The following is a 16,607-nucleotide window of genomic DNA, read 5'->3' as shown; positions in this document are numbered from 1 at the left end:
GACACCACTTCCGCCTACGTCAGACACACGCAAGCCAAGGGCGGAAGGCGGGGAGTTCACTCTTCCGGCGCGGCCTGGCCTCAGTAACCGCCCTCCCCTGGGTCCTCTCGGACCTTCCGGATCCGCCGACGGCGAGGGTGACTGGACGGAGCCGCTTGTATTTAAAATGTTCTTTTTTATTTGTCGTTTAAAAACAAACTTGGAAGAAGCAAAATCCAAAACTTGCCCTTTGCCTCTTGCAACATAAATTATGTACAGTTCAGAATGATCGCTGATACAAAACATGCCAAGGACAGGGCGCTGGGGGTGGAGGGAGAGAGGGCGCTTTAAAAAAGGGAATCATTTCATCCGTTGTTACGAAGGACCAACCTTGCTGTACAGGATACACACAACACAAAATAAAGTCTTCACGGGATTCACACTTGTCAGCGATTTATTTTTTAAAAAGGGGGAGGGTCCTGGAGGTGAGGGGAGAAGACTGTAAAAGGGAAAAACTGAAAATTGAATATGTGCAAGTGTAAACCAACCCAAAATACAAACACGGGGGGGGGGGGGGCGGGGGAGGGAGAGGAGGGAATTCAGATGCAATTATACAGGCGGGGTACTTAAAAACAAAACAAAACAAAAAAACCAACAACCAAAATTCCAACCTTGTAGCCTGGGTCTGAGTTAGTTTATATAAAAATTAAAAACTGTATAGGTTTCTTCACTAAATTCTACAGGACTATCGGATACCTAGCATATGCTTACAAAGTCTGCCCCATCCCCTTTTCCCAATCCCAGGGCCCAAGCCCCAACCAGAGCCTGACTCACAGGAGCCAATCTTCCCCCTCTATGTAGCCTAGACCTTTTGCTCTTGGAAAAGGAATATCCAATGGCTTTGGGGGCAGCAGCCCAGTCTCCCCGCTGTCTGATTTAATGACAGTGGTTTCTGTGGGGGTGGGGGGATGTTATTCTCTTAAACATTTGCAGCTTGAAACAGTTGAGGAAGCAGCTTTAAAAAAAAAAAAATCTCCCTACCCCCATCAATCCGCAACCCCCCAAATTCAAAAACAAAACAAAACAAAACCTAAAATCACAACAGCGACCTTGCTCCCCCTCCAGCAGGCCCGCCCATCCACCGCCACCAAGCCCACCCCTACACTCCAGACATTTGATTCTTGAAAATATTAATTACAAAATGCCCTTTGCCCACAGCCCCTAGGAGAGAACTGCATATAAGCTTCATCTTCATCCCCACGCTCCCTACTTGAGGGGGTCTGGGGCCTCACCCACCCCCAACCTACCCCTACCCCCCAGGAAGAGGTTCAACTGCAGCACAAGCTTGGGCAGAAAGGGGGAAGGAAAGGGAGGCAGGGAACCCATCACCCTCTGGCTCCCCCTGGGGCCAGCTCACTTTTGTGCGTTATAACATAGTCCAACTATACAACGGGGGTGAGAATTGCCCAGCCTCTATACCCCCACCTTACAGCAGTCACAGCCAGGGGGTGGGGAGGAGGGGGTGAGGAAAAGGGCGGTAGGTTGGGTAATGGAGGGGGCCCCCCCACAAGGGGAGCTCCATGTGTCCGCCCCACGCCCCCCTACCATTTATAAACTGGTTTTGTAAAAAGAAAATAGATATATTTATATAGAATATATAAAGCACAAAAATTAGTAGTTTTACATTTGCTCTCCCCGGGGGTGGGGGGAGAGGGGAGGGTTCTCACCTCCAGCCGGCTCCCCCATTCCCCACAAGACTATGTACAATCCCATGTATAAATAGATAAATACCCCCCACCCTCCCCGCGCTGACACTAAGCTCCCCACCCCCACATCACCACCCCTTCCCACCAGACCAGCAGCAGTTTGGTGACTGAGGGAAAGTGGGAGCTCCGGGCCACACCCTGCCTCACTGGGTATGGGCATGCCACTCAGGGATAGCCCTCACCCTACCACCCATCCACCCCATCCAGGGGCTGGAGGGCAAATGGGCTCATGATGGGGTTGGGAAAACAGGAGGGAGATATCCTGGTCCTAGGTTTAGCACACCCCTCCTGCCCCCATGTCCAGATGGAGAAGGAAGTCCTAGAGCAACTAGGGGCCAGTTATCCCCAATCTTCATCATCATTAGCCTCAACCACCATCCCATGCCCATAATTAAAAACAAAGATGGATTTTTTGTTGTTGTTTTTCTTCCTCTTCCTACCCCCCTTCCACCCACTCAGAAGAGGGCAGTGAGGCGGAAGAGAGGGTCGGGGCAGTAGGGGGCTTGGAGAGGGTCTCACATTTCAAAACAGCAAAAAATCCAACACTTAAATGAGGTAGGTGTGGGTGCGGGGTCTCCTTGCCCGGCTTGCCTGGCTTGCCCTCCTGGGCAGCTGGGCGCCTCTTTCCCGTTCATGTTGCATTTGTCAGAGTGGAAAACAAGGAAACACAACCCATAGAGAGACAGAAACACAGAGGAGAAGAGGGAGACAGAGACAGATTGAGAGGGAAGGGGATGGGAGTGAGGGTGGGGGCAGGACCCGGCAGGCAGGGCCAGGTGTGGGACCCGGCCTTTGGGATTGTCAAGCTTAGTCAAGTCTCTTTGCAGCCTCGAGTCGGGCCGGAGAGGTCGGTGGGGGCAGCAGGGCTGTGAGGCCCGGCCACACATCCTCTTCCCCCCTCCCTGCTGCCTCCCAGTTGCTTCTGGGTAGTTCCCGGCCCATATCCCCCTCAAACCTGAGATGCCCAATGGCTGCTTCTGTCTGGCCCCTCCTGGAGCTGGGGGCAGAGATGCCAGCCTGGGGGCCGGTGGCGGGGAAGAGGGTTGTCCCTGGTGCCCAGGGTGGGCTTGGCCTAGGGCCCTCTGCCCCAGCCTCCTGCTCCAGGGGCTCCGGTCAGCCGGCAGCCCCAGCCCTGGGTCCTGGCTCTGGCTGCTACCTCTCTTCCCCCTCATCCCTTTCAGGGAAGAGGTTGGGGGTGGGGGGACTCCCCTGCCTGGTAGCCTCTAAGCTTCTTAGTTCATCCATTTTCGACAATTCCAGGCTCCACAGTGGCAGGGGATCTTGTGCTGATCGTCCTCAAAGTCAAACTGATAGTCATAGGTCAGCTGGAAAGAGAAGAGGGTAGAATCGATGGCAGCCCCCCAGAGGGAGTGGGGGGCAGGCAGAGATCAGGTCTGACGGCAGTGGCCTTGGAACTTGGTTCTGGGGAAGTGAAGAGAAGCGGGAGCCGCTTTGTCACTCACACAGAACACTTCCTCTCACCTCCTCTCCTTTGGGGATTCGCCGGCTGGAGATGATGATGATTTTATCCTCCTTGTCAAACGTCACAACTTCCGCCACACAGTTAGGGGCACAGGAATGGTTAATGTACCTAAGCAGTGGGCCAGAGTCGGGGATGCCAGGCAACTGAGTCGGGAGGGTTTTGGTTCCTTCTTGGCCCACCCTGAGTGTCACCCCCAGGGACCCCTAAATTCCTCCTTCCTCATTCCTCTCTCACCTGGCAGGGCCTCCGGTCAACGTAGCATCAATCACATGTTCGTTGTTTATTCGGAACATGTAGATGCCTCGATTCTAGAAGGGAAGAAGTTGCAGAAGTGGGAAGAGTATCAGGGAATGGCAACAGCGCTGGCGGTGGGATCAGGTAGCAGACTTGGGCAGCGGGCTTATCTTCATTTCCTGTTCTGCCTTTCTCTTGTGTCTTACCTCCTCCTCCTGCCACAGCTTTCCACCTGCTCCCCTGACCCCAATTCAGCCCCTTGCTCCGCCGTGGAGAGGGCGGCCATAAACCAAGACAGACAGCCCCCCTGCCAGCCCATACCTGCTCCTCATAGATTTTCTCCCGCCGGTTGGCCACCTCATTGCGAATGATGGTGCCAATATATTCGATGACCATTGTGTGCTTTTCTAGGTCCTTGGCAGCGTAGAGCCCCAGGCCCTGGATACGGGAGCGAGCCAGGTACACGTTGTTCTTCCACTCAGTGCGTAGGCGCCGGTACTGTGATGACTTGGAGTGCACAAACTGCTTGCTGTATGGGGTGTTGGTCTCGCCTGTGAAGGTGCTCTGATATGCCTTGGACATGCTGGTGCTGTTCAGGGTGTGAGGCCTGGGAGGTGACACAGGCCATGACAAGACAGCTCTCCCCCAGACCAAGCACACCCCACCCACCTCCTCCCTGGGATGTGCAACATGCCAGTTAGGGGCATGTGCTGTCTTGGAAATGGAGTGGAGGCGTGTGGGTCTTGGCTTTGGTGAGACAGCCACTAGTTTTGGGGACCCGTGCGACACCCTGAGTGGCACAGAGAGCCCAGGATGGGGGATGGGGGATGGAGGGGTGGGGGGGGCACCAATTCCCCTACACTGAGCCCGCTCTCCCATCTCCCTGCCTTATTCCACCCTCCTGCCAAACATTACACAAGGCCACGCTCCTCTGGGAGGTCTTCCCCAAGCAGCCCAGGCCTGGCATTTAAGCTCATGATTTGCTCAAACATCTGAGTTCTACCTCCTGCACATACTAGAAGCCCTGAAATTGGGGGCCGTGTCTACCACACTGGGCTGGATCTGAATTAAAAGTGGCTCTGAATTCACAGCCAAGAGGTGGTACCCTTTCCTTTCTTCAGACTGTCCCCTTCTCTGACATAATGTTGGGCTCTGTACAGATGGCTCAGTGCAGGGGAATGACTGCTGCCTGGCAGGATGCCTCTTCACCACCCTAGGGCACCAGCCAAAACCTTGCCCATCCCAGAGCAGTGGTTTTCAAACGTTTTTGATTCTTTTTGATCTAGTAGAGATTTATTTTTTTCCTTTTTTCTTTAACAAAATGTTATTGGAATTCCAATACATAAACTAGATGAAAAGGAATGCTTCCGGTTGAATCCAATTTGGGGAAGGGGGAGTTATGCACGGGGAGGGCCAAGTTCTGCTCACTCGGTTTATGTGTTCCAGGACTTTCTGAAACACACACAGTTTGAAAACCACTGTTGTAGAGTATCAAGGACTAGGGATGACTGGGGTAGTAGAGCCTGACGCTCTAGGCTAGCCCAAGGAGCAACAGAAGGCCTTTGAGAAAACCCTGCTACAAGGATTCTGCCTCCCTCTACCCAGGGACCAAAGTCAGGCTACTGTGGTACACAGAAAAAGCAGTGAACCACAAGTCGAGAGGTAAGGTTCTGGTCCCAGCTGTGTGACCTTTGTCTAGTCACTTAACCTTTCTGGGTCTCAGTTTTCTCAGCTGTAAAATGGGGGTCATACCACCTGCCCTACCTACCTCATAAGGTTGTTGTGAGGATCAAATGAGATAATGGATGTGAAAACGCTTTGAAAAAAAAAGTATAAAGTGCTATACAAATGTAAGGTTTTATTATTTTTCTATTATATTTCTAATTATTTTTGACACCAACTCAGCCTGGGGAAGGGAAGGTGACCCTAGCCTTTATGGGGTGTCTCAGGTTTGGGAGAAATCACAGGCCCCCTGGAAGCAAAATAAGAGAGGAAGGAGGTGACTGGCTCCCTTATCTACTGCATAAAATTTCACCACTGTCTACCCAGAACCTCCCCAACAGCCATTCCCAGGGTGCCCAAGATAAGTCTGTCCCAGACCCCAGGTCAACCCAGGACACCTGAGCGGCATGGAGGAGGAGGAAAGGGATGACCTAAGTGATACCTGCATACCCTCTAATCAGGAAGCCTAGAGTGAATCCCCAAACCTTCATAATTGGCCAGAGGGCCCCTACCAACCCCACTCCCACATCCCATGGCCCCCACCCCACAAGCTCACCGTTTGTAGTGTGTGAGGATTTTAGGCTCCGATCGGGCACAACCAGTGGGATTGATCATGAGTGGCAGCTCCATCAGGGGGTGGCGTCCATAGCGGAATAAATAGTTTTGACAGCTCTCCACTCCAGGCAGCTGTGGACACAGGTCGTGTGCTTCCCTTAGCCTGAGTGTTTCGGGGGCAGGACCAGAGTCCCCAGTGCCCACGTGGCCCCCGGCCCCCTCCTTACTGATTCAGCTATGCGCAGCACGGCGTGCACCGTAAGCCCAAAGAGCTCCTCGCCTTTCAGGTACTCGGGGAAAAGCCGCAGCATGTCAGCCTCTTTTCTCATGGCAGCCACAGGCTCAATGATGCGATTCCACACCGCTAAGAGGCAAGGAAAGAGAGCAGCCCTCAGAGGCAACTTCTGCTGACGGACCTCAGCCTAACCTCGATCGGGAGCGACGGTCCTTTTCTGTAGCCTGCACACCTCCCTGCCACGAGACTGTGTGGTTCTTCAGGACCCCCCGCTGGCCTCCCAGTCCCACTCTCCCTCAGCAAGCCAGTAGGCTTCCTACCCTGGAGGGGCACCAGAGAGCCCTAGGACACAGAGCCATGACCCCAGGGCCCAGGAGACCCAGCACAGGCCACAGTGCCTACCCGAGAGCCAGAACAATAGGCCTGCTTTGGAGTGGGGAAGACTTTTGAGTTCAGGTTCTAATACTGGCTATGGGCCCTTACACCAAATACTTAAATCTCTCTAAAGCTCTGTTTCTTTATGTATACACTGGGCAAAATGAAAGTACTTACCTCATAGGGTGGCCATGAACAAAACAGCCTACGTCACTTACTTTAGTTCGTGGCACACGGAACTTGCTCACTTATTTCTATCGTTAATGCTAAAGCTCAGAGCAAAAGAGTTCTGACCAGGGAAAAGCAATCGTAAGGAACTCATGGTTAGGAACAGGGTGAGCCAGGCCAGACGATGCGGTCTCAGAACCGTATTCTTTAGTCTGGCTGAGGATAGGAAAAGGAGCCAGCACACGTGAAGGAGACAAGGAGAAGGTCTTCAGCCACGGGGGGAGGGGGGGGGGGGGTGCGAGGTGGCTGAGAGAGGCTAAAGCACTGCCTCAGGGGATCTCTAAAAGACTTCCACTGGCCCGAAGCCAGGGCAGGGAGGATCCTGCACGAAGATGCTGCAGATCCCTTCCACTTCCACACGAGCGTTTCGAGGGCCCTGTGCTCACCCTGGGGGGAGGCATCGGCGAAGACCAGGTCCTCCAGGCCCTGCTCCATGACTTTGATGATGAACTCGGGCCTCCCATTGTTCTCGCCGATGGAGCAGCGGTAGCAGCAGCGGCGGTTGTTGGTGCGGAGGCTCCAGTAGATGCGTGTGGCCTCGTAGCCCACGGGATAGAGGGCAGTAGCGCTGTGGAAGTCAGCCATCTGATGAGGCAGCAGCTGTCCGATGGCGTGGAACACAAGGCCCCCCACGCGGAACATGTGCAGCCGCTCTCCCCGCTGGATGATGCTGGCGATTTGCTTCACCTCATCCCGCTCGATGTAGACCCGCCGGAAGACAGCAAAAGAGCTCAGCTCCTGCTCACAGGGCCCCTTGATCTTATGCATTGGACACAGCATGGTCTTGTCCTTGAAGAACATGCACTTGGCGCGGATGGCGCAGGCAAAATGGTAGACGCTGGGGCACCGCATTCGATTGCAGCTGCTGGTGGCACCGGTGCGCTGGCACAGGGAGCACTTGGTTAGCAGTCCTCGGTGCAGGGCCACCTCCACGTTCATCAGCGCCCCGCCCTGAGTCTCGTAGACCTCCGTGGACCACAGGGCACAGTTGAGGTGCACCCACAGGTCCAGGTCCAGGTTCAGCAGGCGGGCAGGCCCATCAGTGGCCCCATCACCCTCCTCGTGACAGAAGCAGCAGCGCCGCATGTCACGAGGCACCTTGTCAGGTCGCAGGGCCGTGCCAAGCTGTTCCATAAACTCCGCCACTTCCCGCTCATCCTCCTGCCGCCCGCTGCCCTTCTGGATGGTCAGCAGCAGCCGCAGCCGCTTCCAGCGCACCCCCTTCCACTTCTTGAGGCGAGGGGGCCGGGAATCTTCACCTTCTTCAGGGGGCCGGGCTCGGGGCTTGGGTCGGGCCGATTCGGGGGATGAGGCCAGTGGCAGGGGCGATGGGACCGGTGGCTCAGCTGAGGGTTCAGCCGGGAGTTCAACCAGGGGTTCGGCAGGGGGGCTGGCAGGAGAGGGTGCCAAGGGGGATGGGGGCGGGGAGGGCTCTTCAGGAGGCGGGGCGGAGAGCTGTCGCACATCCAGATTGGAGACGTTGTAGGTGTAGCTGTGCTGGGTGGGTGGCTCTGGGGCGGGGCTCTCCTAGGGGAGGGCACAGCCCGGTATCATCGCCAGTTCCGCACTTAATGAGCCCCCCTCCCTCCTCTCACCCAGATTCCACTCTCCCAAAAGCCCTCTGCCTTCTTTACCCTAGTCAGACACCCACCGTCTTTTCTCCCCCAGACCTACCTGTTTCAGGAGGCTCAAGATGTCTAGCTGGCTCTTGAGGGTATAGCCGGGCAACACTGCGTCAAACTGCTTCAGCCAATCAGGGCCAGCTTCTGGGCTCTTGCCTCCCAGACCCTTTTCTTTCCCTCCTGCAAGAAGGAAGGGGTCAGAACCTCCCACCAGAATCCCTCCCTGCAGGTCCCGAGGAGATTTCCCGCCACACTCACCAGGGCCCTCAGCTTCCCCCTTCTTAGGTTCAATGCCCGCCCGGGCAGGGCTCTCTGGGAACAGCACCTCATAGGAGTTGGGGATCTTCATGCTTAGCAGCTCTGCCACTGCCACCATCACACCATTCAGGTTCTGCCAGGGCAGGGAAGGGGATGGGAGGACCGTGTCGGCAGTGTGGAGTAGGTACCGCCACCAGCTTGGTGGGGACAGAACACCCGGAACCCCGCTCCCCAAGCGGCTGGTCAGTCCTGCCCCTCTCACACGCTTCCTTCACAACACCTCTCCCAGAATGCTGCGGTTGTTAATGGGCGCTCCACAAAGAGGGACCTGTGCCCACCAAGTTTAGGAATGACACACGCTATATGCACCACTTGGAAACTCACGATATACATTAGCAAATTAAAGAATCTGAGAAGTCCTGTAGTAAAGAAACTTGTTTTGTGGTTTCAACCGGGATTTCCAATTTTCTTTGACCACAAAACCCTGTCAACATTAAAAAATAAGAGTTCCACCAAACGTGACTGGGGCCATGCTGTCTTGCAGCATTCGTCGCATTATGTGTGCTCTCCTAATTTGCTGACTTGCGTCTCTCACTGGACTGTGAGCCCCTCGTGCTTTATTTACCCTGATCTTGCAGCCTTCAGCCCAGGCAGTCACACACAGTAGGTCCTCGTACATAGTTCTGAGTGGTTGAATTCATCCACACAAGCTCCAGGGACTGCCTTCTGACCAGGATCCCTCTGGCCTCCAAGGAACCCCCAGGACATACCTTGGCCGCAGCGGCAGAGACTGTCAGCATGACTGACACCTCACTTCCTTTGCCCTTTTCCCAAGCTGTGGCAGGCAGCTTTCCAGGGGCCTCCAGGTCCAGGGCCCCATAAGGTTTGGTATCTGGGAAGACTGAATGAGAGAGGGACCTGTGTAAGCTCCAGCTGCCCTCTCCCCCCGCCTCGGACAAGCCAGCCCTGCCTGGCCCATGCCCAGAGCAGCCTCTACCTGGGATACTGGCCCGAGGAATGATGGGGATGACAGGGGAGAGAGCCCGGTCTTCCTGCTCCCACCGGCCTGAGCCCAGCTGAGGGAAACGAGGGGCCTCCTCCCCCAGGATGCTTTCGGGGGACGAAGCTGGCACAATGCTATCAGGAGAATCGCTGTCCTCATCGCTTTCCATCCTACGGGCCAAAAGTAGACATTTGTTGGTACAGCCCTGCAGACTCCCCCAAGTAGACATTTGTTGGTACAGCCCTGCAGACTCCCCCTCCCAGATCTAGACATTAATAGATGTCATAGCCTTACGTGGCACCTGCCATTGGCCGAAGGGAAAAATGAGGCAACCTGCCCCCCACCCCATTCCTTAGCCCATTTCCAGCCCCGCTCCCCCACCTGACATCCTCAGTCTGATTGTGAGGGGGTGTAGGCAAGGCAGCCAGCAGGTCTAGACTCTTCACCTCTGAAGCATCTGAAGGGTAGGAAGGGAGAAAAAAAGTCAGGCTGGTGGCCAGAGCTCACAGGGCTGTCTCCCCCAAATTTCAGGCCTAACTAGTACAAGACCTAGCTTAGCTCTCATGACCACTGTTGTCTACCCACCCACCTACCTATAAGTCTGGGGCAGATGAGCTGCGTCTGTCGAGCCTTTCCTATGCGCCAGGCACCGGGCTCTGTTTATCAAGTTTTAACAACTCCAGCAGAGGAATATTCTAACATCTATTTTCAGTGAGGAAACTGGGGCCCACCCAAGTCAATCATGTTACTTAGCTGTGATAACACAGCTAAATGCATACAGGAACCAGAGAGTTCAAATCCAGATTTGACTGGAGTTCTATACCCACTAAAGCACTGTAGGCTGTGCCTCATAAACAAAAGCCTCATCAACACTCTTTCCTACCACCACCTCCTCTGTCGCCTATGCTCTGGACTCCTTGCTTCCAACAAATCAGCCCTAAAGAGGCCCTTCCCTAGCTCAGCTACCCTGTTCACGTGTGCACACGGGACCACAAGCGATCACACCTGTCTCAAACCGTATGAGAGGGCACACTGACCGACCTGGACCCCAGCCACCAAATCCTACCAGAGAACGAGAGGCCCACGCTGCTCCTGCCTTACCCCTCAGCGTCCCTTCAGTATCCCGGGCAGAGGCAGCATCCTTGGGGTGTTCCCCCAGCTCTTCAGATGGAGTGACACCATTCACCATCTTCTGCTGCACCGATGGGGGTGGGGTGGGGGGCAGCGACGAGGGTGGTGTCGGCGGGTTACTCAGGTTATTCTGGGGGTGGGGTGGGGTGTTGTGTGCAAGATGGCAGAGGGAGAATGACGTAATCTCCTGGCCCCACACGACATCAGCAATCTCCTCAGCTTCCACTCCCACCTCCACCTCCCCAAGAACCTCGTCATCCCCAAAAGGTATTGCCGTTTTTCTGACCTTGGTAAGCAGCTGGGAATAGTAGTCAGGGCCAGTGGGCAGTGCCCCACTTCCAAAGGCCCCCCTCAGCTGGCACTGCCCATTGACCGGGCAGCCACTGCCGAAGGGAGCAAAGAGGCTAAAATTGGCGGTGATGGTAGGCTCCGTTAGGGGCAGCAGGGACAGCTCCTAGGAGGGGCAAAATGACAAGGTTGGAAACCTACAGCGTGAACATCTCTGCCACTGCCCAGCTGGGGGCCAGCGTGCCCCCTATCCTGGGATGGGACCAGGGGGCTGGCTCCTGGGGGTCACCTGTTTCAGCTGTTTCAGCAAGGCCTCGCTGGCCCTGACCCCGTCCTCCTTCCGCAGCTTCTTTCGGGAGCTCACCAACCTGTCGCTTGCCTTCTGCACCCGCTTGGGCTTCGGTGTCACAGGCTTCCTTGCTGCTGTATCCTAAGCCGGATAAACCCACAGTGAAGGCTGCGGTCTTCCTCAGAGCCCTCACCTCTTCTGTGTGAACCAGACCTGCTCACGCTGCCCCGGGTTGCAGTCCCCACTCTATCTGCTCCAATCTATCTAGAGCACTCACCTCCTTGTTGCTGGGGGTACCCTGTAGTTTCTGCTCCAGCCCAGCCAGCTTGCCGTCAATGTGCCCGTTGATCTCAGCTCGCAGCCCCTCGGGCCCCCGCCCAGTGCTGAGTTGCACATTCTTTGCCCGTAGAAGCTTCTGCAAGAGCAGATGCCCGGCCTCTGAGCGGGGGCCTGCCAGCAGGAGGTGGTTGCTGGTACCTGGTGCCCCTATTGGCTCCCCGTTGGCCTCCCTCTTCACTGCCTGGGCTCCCAGGGCACATGGCTCCTCCCGAGGCTCCTGCTTGATGCTGAGATGGGGTGGCTCAGGCACTGCCTGCCCGTTCACCTGCTCCAGATGTCCAGGTACCAGGCTGCTCTGCTCTGGCTTCTGGGCTTCTACTAGGTTGTCTGGGGGGTCCCAAGGTCCCAGCCCCTTGCCAAAGAAGGTATCCGCAAGCTGGGCAGCAGCAGGTGAGACCCTCCCAGGAGGCAGCTCCAAGGATGGCCCCTGGGGTTTTGGGGTCCCTGGCTGGGTAGGGGGGAGCTGGGCCTCAGAGGGGAGCTGGGATGGGACGAGGGGGCTGGCTCCGGGGGGCTGTGAGGAAGGTCTCTTTGGCTCTTGGGGGCTGGATGGTGGAGGTGTGGGATGGACAGGGCCGAGGACCGGTCCTGCGGCTAAGGCTCCTTGTGGGGCGGGGAGCCGGGGTGGGCCCTGAGGTCGAAGCCCCGCCCCTAGCTCTTGGAGGGGGCCAGTCTGGGATCCAGGGAAGCCCCCAAGCTGGGGCTGGCGGCCCAGGAGGCCCTGGAGAGGAGAGGGCTGGGCCCCGGGCTCCTGGTAGGGGGGTGCCTGGCGCACTGCCGGACTCTGCTGCAGCTGCCGTTGCATGAGGAGCGCCTGTAGCTGCTGCTGCTGCTGCGGGCTCAAGTGCCGCAGCTGGGGGTTTTTGGCTAGGACTCCTTGGAGCTGCGCTCGAAGTTGACCCACCGTTGGCATGACTCCAGGCCCGGGCAGGCCCGGACCAGACTGGGGGACAGATCCTGCTTTGGCAGGCTGTGGCCCTGCGTTATTTTGCACCGGCCGCTCTAGTCCGAGGGGCTGTTGGGAGCCCAGAAGGTTCTGGGTCATGGTCCCAGGCTGCTCCCCTAAAGGAACAGAGGACTGGGCCAGCAGGTGGGGCATGGCTGAGGCCTCTGAGGATGAGCCGCTGCCCGCCTGCCCATGGCTTCCCACACCTGCAGTGTGGAGCAAGTTAGCTTGCTGCTGCTGGGGCCCTGGGAGCCTCAGAGACGGCTGTAGCTGCGCAGGGCTGGGCTGCGGCTGGGCCTGCGGCTGGACAAGCAGGAGCTGTGAGTCCCCAGACAGCGAGGGCTTCACCTCCCCAGGTTCGGTGGCCGCCGACTCGGGAACAGCCCCTAGGGCTAGCGGCGCCCCCTGATGTGTGGATGGCCCCTCTGTGGCCTCTGGAGGAACAGCCGTCTCTACCATGCTCTGCTCCTTGCCCGTCAGGACGGCAGCACCCAGGGCTCCGGGGCTAGAAAAGTGTTGCGCAGCCTTGGCCGGCATGCCCGGGCCGAGGGGCCCCTGCGGCTGCGGCTGTGGCTGCGGCTGCGGCTGCGGCTGTGGCTGCGGCTGCGGCTGCTGAGGCGGAGACAGTAAAGTTCGACTCTGGTTCAAGAGGCCCATCTGCTGCTGCGACTGCGGCTGCGGCTGCTGCTGCTGCTGAAATTGCTGCTGCTGCTGCTGTTGCAGCTGTTGCTGAAATTGCTGCTGCTGCTGCTGCTGGAGCTGCTGCTGCTGTTGGAGCTGCTGCTGCTGCTGAAATTGTTGCTGCTGCTGCTGCTGCTGCTGCTGCTGCTGCTGCTGCTGGAGCTGCTGCTGCTGCTGCTGCTGCTGCTGCTGCTGTAAGGCGGCCATGGGCTGAGCGCCAAGTTTGGGCTGCCCAGCATGCGGCATCAGGCCCTGCTGCAGATGGGAAAGGCCTGCCATGGATCCCTGCTGTTGGTGTTGGTGCTGTTGCTGCTGCTGGGCCGTGACCAGCCGGTGTCCCATAAGGCCCTGAGCCTGCTGCGCCAGCTGGGGGGAACTCAGCACCCGGGACTGGGTCAGAAGCACCTGTCTGTGAGGACCCTGGGGGCCCAAAGCTCCAGGGTGCTGCTGCTGCTGCTGCAACACTGCCACCTGGGCAGGGCCCAGCATGCCCTGGGGCCCCTGGGGTGGTTGCGGGGACAGCTGCTGGACCAAGAGGCCCGGATGGCTGCTGGGAGGCAGAAGCCCCTGGGGCTTGGGACCCAGAGCCTGGTTTGCCTGTACGCCCAGGCTCTGCTGCTGTTGCTGCTGGACTGCCACCTGTCCCAGGAGGTGCTGCTGCTGCTGCTGCTGCTGCAGTTTCTGGGCTAGCTGCATGCGCTGCTGCTGGAGCTGCAGCTGCCTTTCCTGTAGAAGTCTCGAATCGGGTCCTAGGCCTCGAAGAGCAAGGTTGCCGGGGAAAAAGCCCCCTGAGGGGCCAGCCAAGGCCCCAGCCCCACCAGAATGTTGCTGTTGCTGCTGCTGGGCCAGGGAGGTGTTGAGGAAAGGGCCACCAGGCTGTCCAGGGAGTGTCATGCCCCCTGGGGGCAGGCGAAGACCTGCAGCTTGCCCACCCGGAGGCCCCTGCGGTGGCTGCAGCCCATGGCCCGGGAGCAGCTGACCAGGGAGCTTGGTGAGGAGCCGGGGACTCTGGGATGGGCTAAGGGCCAACACGGCCGAGTGCTGCTGCTGCTGCTGCTGCTGCTGCTGCTTATTCCGATACTCTGCCATGAGGTTGGTGTGCTCCTTCTGCTGCTTCCGGACCTAACACAGGAGAGTCGGGACGTCAGCCTGGAGCCTGCCCACCCATGCTCTCCCTCTTCTCGGGCTCCTGCTTGCCAGGCTGAAGTCTGCTTTCCCTACCTGATCCAGTTGTTTCTGGATCTTGCTCTGCTGCTCTGTAACCAGCTTGAGCTTCTCAGCATCAGCCTCCGGGAACTCACGGCCAGCCTTTTTGGCAGTGCGCTGCTTGGCACACAGAGCCTTCCGGGACTTGCGGTGCACACCAATCTGCTCCTCTAGCACCTTCAGCTGCATCTGTAGGAGCTGCTGGGTATGAAACAGCCACTCTTCATACTGCCGCTGGTCAGCCTCATCTGAGAAAGGAAACAGGGTGTCAGGACCCGCAAAAGGGAGATCGGAATCCCTCTTCCTCCACCATCTGCCTCAAGCCACTCCCTTGCACACTCTTCCCCAGCCCCATACTCACTGATCACTCCCTGGGCAAAGGTGGGTGGATTGGGACGAGGCTGGGAGGGGTCACCAGCACTCCGTTCCTGTGGTGAGAGAGACCGCTAAAGGGTCATTGTTGCAAATCAGGCCCTAAGAAGAGCAGCCCGACTGTAGAGAACACAAGTTCCTACTCCCACCTGACCACTTACCTGGCCACTCCCAGCTGCCACGTGGTTCTGCAGATCACTGCCGGGCCCCCCCGAGAGTCTCTGGGCTAGCAGGGACACTTGCTGCCTGGAGTCCGCCAAAACAAAGGGAACGTGTAGGTCATGGGGAAAGGTGAAAGACAAAGAGGTGGGACAAGTAGGGATGGGGAGGCAGGAAGGAGAGGGGAAGGACTGGGAGAGGAAAAGAGCCAACCACCCCCTCCCACCCCCCAAGTCTTACCTGTTCATACCAGGTGCCACTCCAATGCTGCCCTGAGCCATCACCTTCTTGATGCCTTTCAAAGCCACCATCTTGGCCTTTGCAATGGGATCGATGATATCTTCTGCCGCAAATTTGTCCAGATCTGGAGAGAGGAGAGCCGAATAAGCTGGACATTGGATTCAATACTCCATGCTATGTCTGCTGTGCCTTCCAACACCTTGACCTCCACCGAACCAAGCAGAACAACAGAATGGCAAAAAAGTGATGGAAAGACCACTAACTAGGAGCCAGGCAGCACGGGTGACTCAGCTTTACTATTCACAAGACATGTGGCCCTGTTTTCACCTGCAAGGTGCTAAGAAGAGCCACTTCGTAGATATCTGTGGGGCCAACATATCAATGTCATTTGACTTCTCTGAGCCTGTTTCCTCCTCTGACAGAGCTCATGATTCCCTACCCCACCTATCTCATGGAACTACTGAATCAAATGTGACAAAGACTGTGAATGCACTCTATGAACCTAGAAAACATTCTTCAAAGAAAGTATTCTTTAGGGCAACTAGTGCAGCCCAAGAACCCAAGATATGGGCACTGTGCCAAAGTCCTAGATGCCAGAGCTGTTTTGGGCACGAGATGCATCACCTACAGCCTACTTTCTTGCCTGTTTAGGATGCCGGGTAAAAAAGGAGAAATAAGCAACCCCCCAAAACTTCAAATCTTCCTGCCCACTGTGTATTTCTCCACTGCTCCCAAAACTAACTAAAGGCCTAACCAAACTCCCTCTCCTCCTATTTTGAGGCAATAAGAAACAGGTAACAGGGTCAGAGGACCAGGACTTAAAACTCTAGCTCTGTCAGTTGTATGATCTGGATCTGGAGAAGATACTTAACCTCCACACCTGCTTCCCTTTCTATAACTGAAGACGATGGCAGTACCTATTTAGCGAGTTTGTTGTGATTCAATCAGACGACCAGCGTAAAGTGCTTGACACAGTGCTTACTTAGCAAACAGTAATTCAATAAAAGCTAGTGTAATCTGAGATCTTCCTCAATCTGGCCCTCCTTTTTACGTCTCCAAAATTAGCATAGTGCCCACCCACCTCCCTCCACACAGAGTCCACTGCGGCCTAACCACTCCACTGCCATCTCCAAACGTACCCGCCGGCTCCCCAGGCTCCCCACCAGCAGTCTCGCTCAAGTGCTCACACCTACCCGGACTGCTTTGTCCTGCACCACTTCTCTCCAGCTCCTCACCTTCCGGTCTCACCAGGGCTACAAAGCCTTTGCTAATCAGGCTTCGTGCATTCATTCCATTCATTCCAACATCTGAATGCCTGCTATAGGCCAGGCGCTGTTCCTCCCTCTGCAAAAGCTACACCACCTCTGCCTGCCCCGCTCCTGCGGCATTTCACCCATGCTCTGTGTGCCCCACTTCCCTTGGCGGAGGATTAGCTTCGGTCTCTAGCTCCAGTGTCCAACTGGAGGTAGCAGTGATCACCCCTGAGTAACGAAGTT

The 16,607-nt window shown here is 56.7% G+C and overlaps 1 protein-coding gene across 11 annotated transcripts in view; it reads right to left on the bottom strand.

Annotated features, from left to right (window-relative positions):
• Positions 1-155: 155 nt before the first annotated feature.
• Positions 156-16,607, bottom strand: part of KMT2D (lysine methyltransferase 2D) — a 41,565-nt gene continuing 25,113 nt past the window's right edge. For 6 of the 11 annotated variants that reach the window (XM_027593480.2, XM_027593485.2, XM_027593483.2 and 3 more), the window contains exons 36-56: positions 15,112-15,235; positions 14,874-14,958; positions 14,702-14,786; positions 14,356-14,588; positions 11,446-14,256; positions 11,169-11,309; positions 10,878-11,045; positions 10,562-10,721; positions 9,842-9,917; positions 9,455-9,630; positions 9,228-9,358; positions 8,458-8,590; positions 8,252-8,379; positions 6,964-8,104; positions 5,967-6,103; positions 5,741-5,871; positions 5,231-5,278; positions 3,784-4,069; positions 3,463-3,536; positions 3,228-3,336; positions 156-3,070 (exon numbers count right to left, since the gene is read on the bottom strand). In XM_027593480.2, the coding sequence (XP_027449281.1) occupies positions 2,978-3,070; positions 3,228-3,336; positions 3,463-3,536; positions 3,784-4,069; positions 5,231-5,278; positions 5,741-5,871; positions 5,967-6,103; positions 6,964-8,104; positions 8,252-8,379; positions 8,458-8,590; positions 9,228-9,358; positions 9,455-9,630; positions 9,842-9,917; positions 10,562-10,721; positions 10,878-11,045; positions 11,169-11,309; positions 11,446-14,256; positions 14,356-14,588; positions 14,702-14,786; positions 14,874-14,958; positions 15,112-15,235 (6,470 nt within the window). In that variant the 3' untranslated portion in view covers positions 156-2,977. The remainder of the gene's footprint in view (positions 3,071-3,227; positions 3,337-3,462; positions 3,537-3,783; positions 4,070-5,230; positions 5,279-5,740; positions 5,872-5,966; positions 6,104-6,963; positions 8,105-8,251; positions 8,380-8,457; positions 8,591-9,227; positions 9,359-9,454; positions 9,631-9,841; positions 9,918-10,561; positions 10,722-10,877; positions 11,046-11,168; positions 11,310-11,445; positions 14,257-14,355; positions 14,589-14,701; positions 14,787-14,873; positions 14,959-15,111; positions 15,236-16,607) is intronic. The other 5 variants (XM_027593488.2, XM_027593489.2, XM_035729238.1 and 2 more) reach the window with 3 other exon arrangements.

This window comes from Zalophus californianus, chromosome 9 (genome assembly GCF_009762305.2).
Source record: "Zalophus californianus isolate mZalCal1 chromosome 9, mZalCal1.pri.v2, whole genome shotgun sequence".
In the NCBI taxonomy this organism is placed as follows: Eukaryota; Metazoa; Chordata; class Mammalia; order Carnivora; family Otariidae; genus Zalophus; species Zalophus californianus.
Note: the sequence above shows the minus strand (reverse complement) of the source record. Positions and strands in the feature narration are given on the sequence as shown.